The 13,611-nt window shown below is 32.4% G+C and overlaps 1 protein-coding gene across 2 annotated transcripts in view; it reads left to right on the top strand.

Annotated features, from left to right (window-relative positions):
- Positions 1 to 11,877, top strand: part of LOC134687401 (uncharacterized) — a 45,906-nt gene extending 34,029 nt beyond the window's left edge. The window contains exons 1-4 of one of the 2 annotated variants that reach the window (XM_063547664.1): positions 1,440 to 1,525; positions 2,626 to 2,853; positions 3,380 to 3,523; positions 11,388 to 11,877. In XM_063547664.1, coding sequence (XP_063403734.1) covers positions 2,637 to 2,853; positions 3,380 to 3,523; positions 11,388 to 11,524 — 498 coding nt within the window. In that variant the 5' untranslated portion in view covers positions 1,440 to 1,525; positions 2,626 to 2,636 and the 3' untranslated portion in view covers positions 11,525 to 11,877. Of the gene's footprint in view, positions 1 to 1,439; positions 1,526 to 2,625; positions 2,854 to 3,379; positions 3,524 to 11,387 lie in introns of those variants that run through there. The other variant, XM_063547663.1, reaches the window with a different exon arrangement.
- Positions 11,878 to 13,611: the final 1,734 nt, after the last annotated feature.

Here is a 13,611-nt window from a genome sequence, read left to right as displayed (position 1 = left end):
AATCCAATTTCTCAAATAAAGTGGTCATTAATGAGTTAATTAACATCATAACCTTTGCCTTATAACGCAAACCCTTTGCTTTATAACGGAAACATTTGCGAAATAACGCAAACATTTGAGTTATAACGCGAACATTTGAGTTATAACGCAAACAATTGAGTTAAATAAACTCATCATAGTTATAAGAATTGTCATTGTGTATTTGCGAAAGACACGCGTTTCGTCTTCAAAAGACTCATCAGTGACGCTCGAATCGAAAAATTTAAAATAGCCAAATAAAGTAGAAAGTTGACAATTGTTGCATCAATTGTCAGATTCAGAAATTTTGTCACAATAACATCGTCTCTTACTTCAGATCTTACCTAATTTGACAAATAAATGAATACAAAATGTTTAAACAAAGCCATATTGGCAAAAATTTAATGTATGAATTAATAACAAGTTTGATAATTAAAAGTTTAAAAAATGTATAGAACTAACTGCCTTTTTCATTACTTCTGAGCAAGGATGTTTTTGTCTTCAATACAAACTATTTCTTACTACTAAAAGCAACGCCTTCACAGGTTAAAAAATCTGATAGGTTATGGATTTCTGTCTCTTTTTTTTCTACTGGGGCCTAAAATTTGCTAAATAATTCTGCTGTTCCTGTTAATACTGAGTACCAAGTACTTTAGTATTAACAGGAACAGCAGAATTATATTCGTTGGATACAGCAGACTATTTAAAGAGTTTTTTTTGTATCTCTGGCTTGTATTGTTTATATTGCTGTCACAAACACGCACAGTCTGGTGTTACGGCTGTCTTGAGGATTTTCCACAATACAAACACAACCTAAAAACAATGTTCATCAATGATCTATGAGTTTCAATGATTTGAAGAGTAAATATAATCACTTATTGTCTTTTCGACACATTCCCCATTTGCAATCTCAATTATAAATTTTCTTCCTTACAATTATACATAACAATAGATATGCATATACTATGAATTGACTTTGCATACAGGGATTTAGTCACACTATATACATATTCACGACTCATGCTTTTTTCAATCTATAAGAAATATTTAGAAATCTTTGTTTTTGAGTTAGCTTTGAAGATAATTAACAAGATTTGGTGAAAATCTATGCGCTCTTTTTTTCACCCGATATAGTAAGTATAATTACTACTAACACAACTCTACTCAGCACAGTATTTTTCCATTCCTATAATAATCTAAATATAATTATTAGTATTTTCCCGTTTAAATGAGATGACTACAAAATCTATTTATAAATAACTGCGTTACGAATGGAGAAGATTGATACAAATATTCCATACCATCCAGGATGTATGGAAAAACACTTCTTTATAAAATAAATTCTCTTTTATATAAAGTGCAATGATGCACGAAGCTATATATTTAAGAAACTCCCATTAAAAAAATCATTATAGTAAACATTCTTTCTTCTGTTTAAGTTAACTTAAGACTATCGGATATATATGACAATAGTTGGAGCATACATTCAGTAGTTCTCGAAAATATAGTAGGTGTATTTCTATGTTTTTGCTAAATGTATAGTTGATATATAATACGTGTATCAAGTCCGCTCTATAGACACGACTGTCATTCGGTATATCGAAAAACATATCGTGAAAAAAACAATCTAATTAAAATTAAATCCTTTTATTGCTCCTGTTCTGATATGTCGCGCATCAAGGCCTTGATGCGCGACATATCAGAACCGCATCAAGGCCTCGATGCGCGATATTTAAGAGAAAAACAAAGAAAATCAAGAAATTTTACAAATTATGCAAATTAAGTCATGATTTGTTGCCATGGTAACTTGTTCAATGTCCAAAATTGTTTTGTTTTTCTGAATAACTTGTACCTAAGATACTGTACAGCACTTTTAAAATATGTATGATAACTTATAACTTTTCAGTAATTTTTGGGCCAAATAAGGGCCTTATTGTCCCTACCCTGTTCATAAAAATTGATCGTGACAGATTGGGCATCACATTCTTTTGGTTGTGGATGACAAAGGTGTGACCAGACAGGTGCAGAACGTTTGCCCTCTTTTACCTGTAACACATGAGGGCATTTCCGCTTTAAACACTAAGGACATTTGCGCTTTATACTTTAATGCACATGTACAAATTCATAAGACATTTTAACGTTCTACCTATAACTGTTAACCTGTAATGTTAATTTGTTTTAAAAAGTCACGAAAAGATCTGCCTTTTGTAGTTTTGCTAAAATGGTGTACTTTTAAAACTTGCGATACTGATACTGAAACCATTTTGACAGACACTTTATCTCTTTTGTAATGTTTATCGTCTAACTCATTATTAAGCTTAACAATTGACCTTGCGAGTGTCTTCCTGTTAAGATTTCATTGACGATCCCATACCAGAACTTTCACGATCAATCGTAATACTTGACCACCGTTAGGTATTCTTTCACGATAATTTTTCTCGAAATACCGAATGTATCAAGGTTTAGCATAACATCCTGCTGAATATTCTATTATGATTATCAACATAGTTAAATCTAAAAATCTCAGAATGTCAGTCAAAAACCAAAAAAATACATAGGGCCATATCATGAAATCTGCAATTTAAAAAAAATCTTTCTCTCTTGCAGTCACCGAAAAAATGGTTTCGAAAGTTTTAATGATCAGTTTTATACTGATGCTGATAGCTTTGCTAGTATATGTGATTGGCTTTGCGACTCCACATTTGGTTGATATTGAACTACCCCCTTACAAGATTTATGGTGGACTATGGGTACGCTGTCAATCGTTAAATGATGTGAAAAATTGCATGGATACAGCTGATTTCCAAGGAACTTTAGGCAATTTAGGAAATAGAGGTACTCTACTTATAGCTTAATTATGTATGTTTTATAAATAAGTTATTGATACTGGTAAAAACGCAATTAGACATTTAAAATGCTTGTGCATGAATCTACGCATATTTTTCAAAAAAGAATGACAATGACTCGATCATTTCAGTTTATATAAACCAGAATTAAAGTGCTGGTTATATGAAATATATTTTTTTTATATTTGTAGACGAAGTATATTTTTGATACAGAGCTACAACGTTTGAATAATCCTTACATAATCTCCGGTCACAACATGTTTTTGGTTTTTTAATTAATCAAATTTCAATTGGTTGATATATTTTTATTACGTTTTCATTTCTTATTTTTAATCTGTATGATCGGTCGTGACTTTTTGAATGATCATGTACCAATTTTGTAATAACTGGTTTATGTTAACACACATTTACAACCATGTTTGCTATTTAAATTGTATTACATTTTTATCGATATATTTTAGAGATACAATTTTTAGTATGAAAGTTAAGATTGCAAATATTTGTTTATTGCACAGGATGGTTTAAGGCTAGCAGAGCAACAAGTATCCTCGGGGTTATTTTCCTTGTTACTGCAATCATTTGTGTTGGTCTAAAATTGTTTGCTTTCAAGGAGAAGACATATATTCTCATAGCTGGTATTTGCATGACAATTGCCGCAGGTAAGTTTCTCTTTCAATAAAAACGCTCTATAAAGGTGTAGTTCTTAGCATCCTTCTAATACAGATTGCATTTAATTGACAAATAATGCAAGATATTGATGATATCACGGTTAGGTTAATTTACCGTTGCATGGCATATCTTTCAAAATATGTTATATGTTTGGAAGCAACAGTATGGTTCATTTTATTCTGTGATTGCTATATCATCGAGATGTACTTTTGATTTTTTTCTGTCAACGCGATGGGTTTCATAAGCTACTAAAATAATGGCCAGTTAAGCTTTTTCTCATCACTTTTTGCGTCCATTGTATGTCGTCGTCTCTTATCATTTACACATATCCTCTTCTCTGAAACTACTGTGCCAGATTTAACCACACGTGCCGACATTTTTCATTAAGGTTTATAGTTTTGAAACATGATGGCCGACATGCCTAGAAATACAACATACGAGTAAAATACAAGTTTTCATCATGCTTCAAAACTGCTTTGAAAAGAAAAAATGTGACAGGGCAAGACTGTTCATAATTTTCTTTCATCTCGTAAATTTTAACAGATAGTCTCAAACTTTAAAAAAGCAAAACTAAGATCTACGAAGACATGACTAAACTCGTACGACAACTCCTTTTAGAGTTGTTGCCCTTAAAACACGATGTTTACCAATTGTATGCATTATTGCCTTATATATATCTTAAAATGTATCAAAGATAGATATAATATAACAAAGCAAAATAGTCAGCACTACAGGAACTCCAATTTAGTCAACAGATCCAAAATGTTCATTCGACTCAGAGTTATTGCTCTTGAATAACGATTTTTACAAATGTATTCCTTTTTGCCTAATATTTTAAGAACTATAACAAATAGATAGTAACTTTAAAAAAATGATCTGCCCGACAAGTTCTTCTAAAAAGTCAACAAAACGGAAATAATTTATTGAATCCTCAATGAAGTGATTGACGATTTTGTTTTACCATAAACTTGAAAACTGTAATCGATAGTAAGAAAATTTGAATAGCAAAAATTATAAACAAGACAAGGTCAAAACATTGTTACGGCCAGAAATCGCCTTTAAATTGTAGCCAACAAAAGACACAAATCAATAGTAAAATTTAACAATATTTATTATACAAAAGTTTACAAAAGGTATTACACAAATATTACTGTCAACTTAACTGTCAAATATGAGTCCAATCTTTTATCTTTATCTGTATCCGGAAATCTTTCGGAATCCAATTTGAATATTACGTTCCCTATACTAAGGTCACAATCCAGTATGATGTTGTTTGTAGAATAAAAGTGTCAATCCAAATGCTGTGAATACTAATGTCTATCAATGTCTATGTCCAAGTTTAATTATAATTATGAGAGTTTAACTTTAGTGTCTGTATATATAGTGTTGTCATGGAAAATTCTAGAACACTCTATAATGGAACATTGTGGAAAATCCTGGAAAGTTACAACGGAAGTTTCTGGAATAACGTAGAAGCTTAAATTACGCATCTTTTATAAGGATAATTCTAGAAAGTTCCAATCATTCTGTGATTGTTCCAGTGATTCCTAAACTGCACAGTTATAAGATTATTTGGTAAACAACTATCAGGCCATACAACACAAATTAGGCCAACATAAATAACATAATAATTACAATATCATAACACCTCCCCCCTTAAAAGAAGTTTGAGTGTAACAAAAACTTATCATAAATAATATGAACAAAAATACATAATACATACAAAGTGATTTAATAAGCTCTAGATAAAGCATCAGCTATTACATTATCTTTACCCTTTATATGTTTTACAATTACCTCATATTCCTGTAACAATAAAATCCACCTAGTCAACCTCTGATTCTTGTTTCTCATTTTATGCATGAAGGTGAGAGGATTATGATCAGTATAAACAAAAATAGGATATACAGTGGGATTTAAATATACATCAAAATGTTGAAGTGCTGACAACATTGCAAAACACTCTTTTTCAATAGTTGAATAATTTTTCTGATGTTTATCTAATTTCTTAGAAAAATATGATATAGGTTTTTCAACATTATCATCTGTCTCTTGATATAAAACAGCTCCTATTCCTACATCGCTTGCATCAACAGCAAGTTTAAATTGTTTTTCAAAGTCTGGAGTAATCAGAACTGGACTATTAATTAAAAGTGATTTGCTATTTTCAAAAGCTTTTTGACAATTTTCGCTCCAGATAAATTTAGAATCTTTCCGTAAAAGATGAGTCAATGGTTGAACAACAGTAGCAAAATTTGAACAAAATTTTCTGTAAAATCCAATCATGCCTAAATATCTCATAAGTTGTTTTCTATTTGTAGGAGGTGGAAATTTGGAAATAGCTTCCACTTTAGCCATAATAGGTTTTACTTGACCTTGGCCAACTGTATGCCCTAAATAATCAACAGTGGCCTGACAAAATTCACTTTTACCAAGATTAACAGTCAAATTTGATTTTGACAATCTATCAAAAGTATCATACAAATGTTTTAAATGCTGTTCCCAGCTATCACTACATACAATAATATCATCAATATAAGCATAACAACAGTCTAAATCTTTTATAACATTATTGATCATTCTTTGAAATGTAGCTGGAGCACTTTTCATGCCAAATGGCATTACAGTATATTTTGGAATAAGCCATCTGGTGTAACAAAAGCTGATATTTCACGAGCTCTCTGTGTCAATGGAACTTGCCAATAACCTTTCAATAAATCAAATTTGCTCACAAATTTTGCTTGACCAATATTGTCAATACAATCGTCTATCCTTGGAATCGGATAGGAATCCGATTTTGAGACTGAATTTACTTTTCTGAAATCAGTCACGAAACGAAAAGTTTTATCTGGTTTTGGCACAAGGAGACAAGGAGAGCTCCATTCACTGTTACTCGGCTCAATAATATCATTGTCAAGCATATATTTAATTTCTTTTTTCATAACTTCAAGTTTGAGTGGATTGAGCCTGTAAGGATGTTGCTTAATTGGAGAAGCATCTCCGACATCAACATCATGACAAACAGCAGTGGTTTTGTTTGGCACATCTGGAAAAAGATTTTTAAAAGAAAATACCAAAGTTTTTATTTCTTCTCTACGATCAAAAGACAGATGTGCAAGTTTTGTATCTAAATTTGACAAAATTTCTGAATTTTTCAATCTAACTGTCTCTTCCATAGTTTTACAACTAAAAGTTGGTTCAATTACATCTGGTTTGTCATGATTGTTCTCAAATTTAACCATGCCTAAAGTGGCAACTGGTTTACTATCACATAGTACATTAGTACGCTCAAAATATGGTTTTAACATATTAATATGACACACTCTATTTTGTTTGCGCCGACCTGGAGTTTTTACAATATAATTCAAATCATTAATTTTACTCTCTATTGTATAAGGACCACAATATTTAGCCTGTAAAGGATGTCCAGGGACAGGCAGAAATACAAGTACCTTATCACCAGGCTCAAAAACTCTGTCCCTGGCAGCTTTATCATACCATATTTTCATCTTGTTCTGTACATTTTTTAAGTTTTTCTGAGCAATTTGACAAGCAGTATACAATTTTTCTTTAAATCTAGATACATAGTCTAAAAGATTCAAGTCAGTATGTTCAGTAAGCCACTTTTCCTTAATCAATTTTAACGGTCCCCTTACAGTATGACCAAATACCAACTCAAAGGGACTAAATCCAAGGGATTCTTGAACAGCCTCTCGAACCGCGAAAAGTAGAAAGTGAACTCCATCATCCCAGTCTCTGTCAAATTGAAGACAAAAAGTTCTAATCATGTTCTTCAATGTTTGATGAAAACGTTCTAAGGCACCTTGAGATTCTGGATGATAAGCACTTGATCTGTACTGAGAAATCCCTAACTGGTATACGACTTGCTGAAATAAACCTGACATGAAATTTGATCCCTGGTCGGACTGTATAGACTAAGGAAGTCCTACTAATGTGAAAAATTTGATCAAAGCTTTGACGATAGTAGGTGTCTTGATATTTCTGAGCGGAATAGCTTCAGGAAAGCGGGTAGATGTACACATGATTGTCAATAAATATGCATTTCCAGTCTTGGTCTTTGGTAAAGGTCCAACACAGTCAATTAGAACTCTGCCGAAAGGTTCGTCAAAGGCTGGAATAGGCAGAAGTGGTGCTGGTGGTATTTTCTGGTTAGGTTTACCAACAACCTGGCATATATGACATGATTTGCAGTATTCTGCAACATCATTTCTAAGTTTAGGCCAGTAAAAAGGCTGCAAGATCTTAAGGCAAGTCTTCCTTATACCTAAGTGTCCAGCCAAGGGGGTGTCATGGGCAAGACCAATAATTTCTTGTCTATAAACTTTAGGCAACACCACTTGGTATAGCACTCTCCATTCCTCCTCTGGTGTAGCATCAGGAGGCCTCCACTTCCTCATTAAAATACTGTCCTGATGGTAATAGCATTCGGCCGCTTTGTCTGCTTCCTCCTGTGGTTGAGCCCTCTGGCTGAGCTGAAGAACCTCAGGGTCTTTATGTTGTTCTTCGAGTAAATTCTTTCGGTCTAATGAATGGCTGTTTACATCTGGCCATGGCATAATAACATTTTTGTTAACACTAGGTGGTTTTATAATGGCCCTTTCTGAGTTACCCGGATCTTCAATATCAGCTATAAAAGTGTCAGAAAGGTCCATGTAATCAAATTTGTCTTCTTGCAAATTCTCATTTTGTTGTTTTCTAGACATCGCCCTAGTAACAACACAAGCTGGATACAATTCAGCATCATCTTCAGGTGATTTAACATCCACCACCGGTTCACTGGTAACAATTGGTTCAGCAACCACTTTGTTTCTAGCTAGATCATTTCCTAGCAATAAGGTAACACCCTCAACAGGGAGATTAGGACGAACACCTACAACAACTGGTCCAGTTATTAAATCTGACTTCAGATAAATACGATGGAGAGGAACATCTATACAACCTAACTCTACACCTTGTAACAAAACGGAGGCACCAACAGAAGTATTCTCGGACAAAGGCAACACACCTTCTAACAATAAAGTCTGAGAAGCTCCAGTGTCCCGTAAAATCTTAATAGGCTGAAGAGTGGTATCATCAACAATAGAAACAAACCCATCAGACATAAAGGGTTTGTATTCCTTCATGTAATCACAAAAACTGGACTTAAAAGCCTGACGCGCAGGGCATTCCAACGTACTGGTAATATAAGGTGTCGTACAAGCACTGGTCTTCGGCTTATTATCTCGTTCATTCTTCTTCTGGAGTCTAAAACAATCAGCCATCAGGTGACCAATCTTCTTACAATAAGCACAAGTCAGTGACTTCTTCTCAAAAGTATCAAATTTTGGACTAGACATATTATAACTGGACTGACTCTTATTCTGTGCAACAGGCTTACTATCAGTACGCTCATTGCTTTGATTTTTGTAATTTCCACTGGAAGTATTGACATTTTGACCCTTGAAACTTCTTTTATGTGAAAGAGTATAATTATCTGAAATGACAGCTGCATCATGTATTGACTCAACAGTTTTGTCGTCTAAATGTGTTTTTAAGTCTAAATGAACACATAGTTTGAACTCTTCTAATAATATCAATTGTCTTAGGTTATCAAAATTGTTATCTGTTTTCTTTGACGTAAGCCATTTGTCAAATAGATCTTCTTTTTCCCGAGCAAATTCCACATATGTTTGTGAATCAAACTTTTTATAAGATCTAAATTTCTGTCTATATGCTTCTGGTACTAGCTCATAAGCTTTCAAAACTTCCTGTTTTACCGTGTCATAATCGGAACTTTTTTCTGATGGAAGTGCGGAGTATATTTCAGCGGCCTTCCCCTCAAAAACACTTTGCAGCATCGTAGTCCAATACGGCATAGGCCATTTCAAATTGTTAGCAATTTTCTCAAACTGTGGAAAATATTTATCAACTGTTTTTTCACAAAATTTTGGAACCAAACGTATGTTTTTTGCTGCATCAATATAATCTGATTTCGAGTGAACTTTAGTGTTGATTTCTTCTTTGACCATTTCAATTTTCAGTTTCTCCATCTCTAGCCTTTCCCTCATTTCAAGTTCTTTTAATTTCTCCCTCTCCTTCATTTCCAGTTCTTTTAATTTAAATTCATCTTCTTTTTCTTTTTTCTCCATTTCTAACCTTTCCTTCATTTCCAGTTCTGCCTGTTTTAATTTAAATTCATCTTCTTTTCTTTTCTCCATCTCCTTCATTTCCATTTCTTTTAATTTAAGTTCATGTTCTAATTCAAGCTGTTTTAACTTAAAGGCGTCAACATTTTCAACCTTAAGATCAAGAGCCTCTTCACTTAAAATTTCTTCGTCAACTAACTTGTCTATAACCAAATTTTTTATAATTTGTTTTCTCATAGATACTTTAAAAACTAATTTCAGTTGTTTAGCAAGCAACACTAGTTCCTCTTTCTTTAAATTATCAAAACTCTCCAGGTCTGGCGTTTTCAAAAATTTACCAGCATCAAATGCCATTTGGTAGAATTTTGTTGGCTAGTTATAATAAAAATATTAAAAAAATTATGAATAAAATATGTTCAGTCTCCCGGACGAGCCCCCAATTTCTGTTACGGCCAGAAATCGCCTTTAAATTGTAGCCAACAAAAGACACAAATCAATAGTAAAATTTAACAATATTTATTATACAAAAGTTTACAAAAGGTATTACACAAATATTACTGTCAACTTAACTGTCAAATATGAGTCCAATCTTTTATCTTTATCTGTATCCGGAAATCTTTCGGAATCCAATTTGAATATTACGTTCCCTATACTAAGGTCACAATCCAGTATGATGTTGTTTGTAGAATAAAAGTGTCAATCCAAATGCTGTGAATACTAATGTCTATCAATGTCTATGTCCAGGTTTAATTATAATTATGAGAGTTTAACTTTAGTGTCTGTATATATAGTGTTGTCATGGAAAATTCTAGAACACTCTATAATGGAACATTGTGGAAAATCCTGGAAAGTTACAACGGAAGTTTCTGGAATAACGTAGAAGTTTAAATTACGCATCTTTTATAAGGATAATTCTAGAAAGTTCCAATCATTCTGTGATTGTTCCAGTGATTCCTAAACTGCACAGTTATAAGATTATTTGGTAAACAACTATCAGGCCATACAACACAAATTAGGCCAAAATAAATAACATAATAATTACAATATCATAACAACATACGCAATAATGACCGAAATCTTCAGTCGACCCCTCTTTTGAGTGATCGCCCTTAAATAATAATAAATAAATAAATAATAAACACCGTTTTTTTGCCTTTTTTGAGACCTCCAATAAACATGATAATAAAAACTTCAAACTGAAAAAGAAGTCAGCATGATAAGATATATACATACGTCAAAATGACTGAAAGTGTCAGTCAATTCTTTTTATTGTTTTATTTTACTCAAAAGTGGCCAGTGTTGAAGATACAGTTGAGAAACACAGGATCTGAAAAGTTTTTAAAAAAAAAGTGCGAGGTTGTGGCTAGCCGCTTAACCAGTTTCAACCCACCACTATTTTCTTAAAATGTCCTGTACCAAGTCAGAAAAATGGCAGTTGTTATCTTATAGTTCGTTTCTGTGTGTGTGTTGCATTGTAGTTTTTTATCTTCATTTACATGTTTCTGTTGTTTCGTTATTTTCCTCTTATAGATGTGTTTACCTCAGTTTTAGTTGGTTAATCTCAATCGATTTATGACTTTTGAACAGCGATATACTACTTTTGCCTTTATTTATAAACAGCTATAATTATGACCATAACGATCACAGTTACAAAATACAATTTATAAATAAATAAGACAATTGATACATTTTTTATTTTTTATTGTAGTGGTGTTCATTCTGGTCGCTGTGATAATTTTCACACAGAGTGTGGAAGAAGTTACATTTCAATACCCTTTCAATTATGGCTTTTCGTTTGCCTTGATAATTGTCGGAATGTGTATAGCTGTGATTGCTGGCGTCTAAATGCTTGTGGAGAGTTTTATGGGACGTACATGAATGAGAGCGAAAATTATCAAAAGCTATATGTTTAAAACTACAAAACAATTATCATGATTATTTGATTAAAATATTTTTTTATTGATTTTGTATTACCTCGAAACTGCATACATCAGACAAAAACATGGTAAGAAAAACAAAATAACATGTAATATATTAATGTATTAAGATAATAATAATAATATACAAGTGACTCCTTCATTAAAAGAGAAAATACAGACAGAGAACAATTTAAGAGACTGGTTGTAGAAAACACTATGCGGTTATATTACTGTATGTTTTATTCCGTAATTATGAAATAAAGATGTATTTAATAATTAGTTGTAATATATTTTTTTTTTTGTCGAATATACTTATTAAGTTATATGATGTTTTTTCATCACTATATATATAGATAACTGCATATTTTAATAGCCTCAATGATAGCGGTCCATCAACATGCTATAAATGTGGTATACCTAATCCACAAGAGGTCAACACTTACCTGGCATAATAAATACATTATAATTCGAGATGTTATCCCAATTAGACAATCAATTTGTCTACATATCAAAACATTTGTTTCCGATAAATAATATCTGGTACATCCATTTACTATATACAAAATAAAGCATGACTACCATCACTTAAAGCAGGAGAATACTATTACCAATTGTGCTCACTTTACCCCTTCATGACAAGATTTGTTGAGTGATATACCGCATGACAAAATGTTTAATATGATACATGCATTACAAAAGACTCTTACCCTATAAACATACGAAGTTTCTCTCCGTTTGAATATTCGATCCTAATCTGCCTATTATTTTGAAACTTTGAATATTAATGCAGAAACTACGAAAGCCGAGAAGGCTCATTTATAATTCAGAATTCAGCATTCAGAATTCATAATTCAGAATTGGGAAATCATTTTTATCAAATGTTATAACATACATATTGTAATAATTGACATATGTTTTAGTTGTGATATGAAAATTGTATGCCTGTCTTTATGTTAACTACTCCACCTTATATAAATAGTTTATATCTATTTTGTTGTCCATAATATAATATATAGGTTGCATTTCTGTAAATATTGACAATGCAATTTCCCATAGGATCTCCTTTTACGGCTAAAACTGTACCACTTTTACTATGAAGTTTTGAAAAAAAATCTTATCCTAGAATTGAAAGTTCATATGAACCACAATTTTTTTCAAAGGTCAAAATATAGGGCTGTGCGGCATATTTTTAACGTTTATATGCCCTGAACTTCTCAGAGTTTAAACTAACACTAATTTTCTTAACTACCCCTACCTCGAATGAAAGGTTACCACAGATTTCAATGTAAACAATATGCACGTGTTTATTTACTGGTAACTTTCCCAAGTTCTGTCTCTGTGATATGGAACACAGAGAGCATAACTGGGAACCAGTATGTAAACAAAATTAATTTTCTATGAATATTCAAGATCTTCCCAAAAGAGGCGTGTTTTGAGAAACAGCTGTATTTACAAAGTGCAACCTATAGTGGGGTTGCTTTTCGTCATATCTTTGTGCTTTTGTCGTTTTGGAATCTACCCTTGTAAGTCTCTGGTTCAAAATGTCCCTCTTATCACCGTCCTAACATACACCCCTACGTTGTTTTTTAATCCTAGTTTCATAGTATATTAACTCCCTCAAAATATGTCCATTACGCGATAATACAAATACTACCTATCCCCACCCCCGAATATATCATGTTCGAAAAAAAGAAGAAGTAAACAACCGTTTAACGTCATATTAATCAGTTCTTTTTCACTAAAGGTGCGAATCCACGTGAATATCTTCACTGTAAAACGAAAAAGATGCGAATCACATAAAGATATTTTTTACAGTACTGACCTTAGATCAAGCATCACTTTATCGGACTCGTATCTAAAACTATCCATCTGTATTTTGTTTTCATACTCCCCAAGTAATTAACTCTCTTCAAAAGTCAACATTGATGTTGACTCGAATTCATCCGACAAAATTTCCAGCAATTGTTTATAAGACTAAGGTAGCTCTTAAGTCATAATCAAAGGTAATAACAA

This window comes from Mytilus trossulus, chromosome 10 (assembly GCF_036588685.1).
Source record: "Mytilus trossulus isolate FHL-02 chromosome 10, PNRI_Mtr1.1.1.hap1, whole genome shotgun sequence".
NCBI classification, from domain to species: Eukaryota; Metazoa; Mollusca; class Bivalvia; order Mytilida; family Mytilidae; genus Mytilus; species Mytilus trossulus.
The sequence above is the reverse complement of the archived record's forward strand: the minus strand, read 5'-3'. Positions and strand labels throughout refer to the sequence as shown.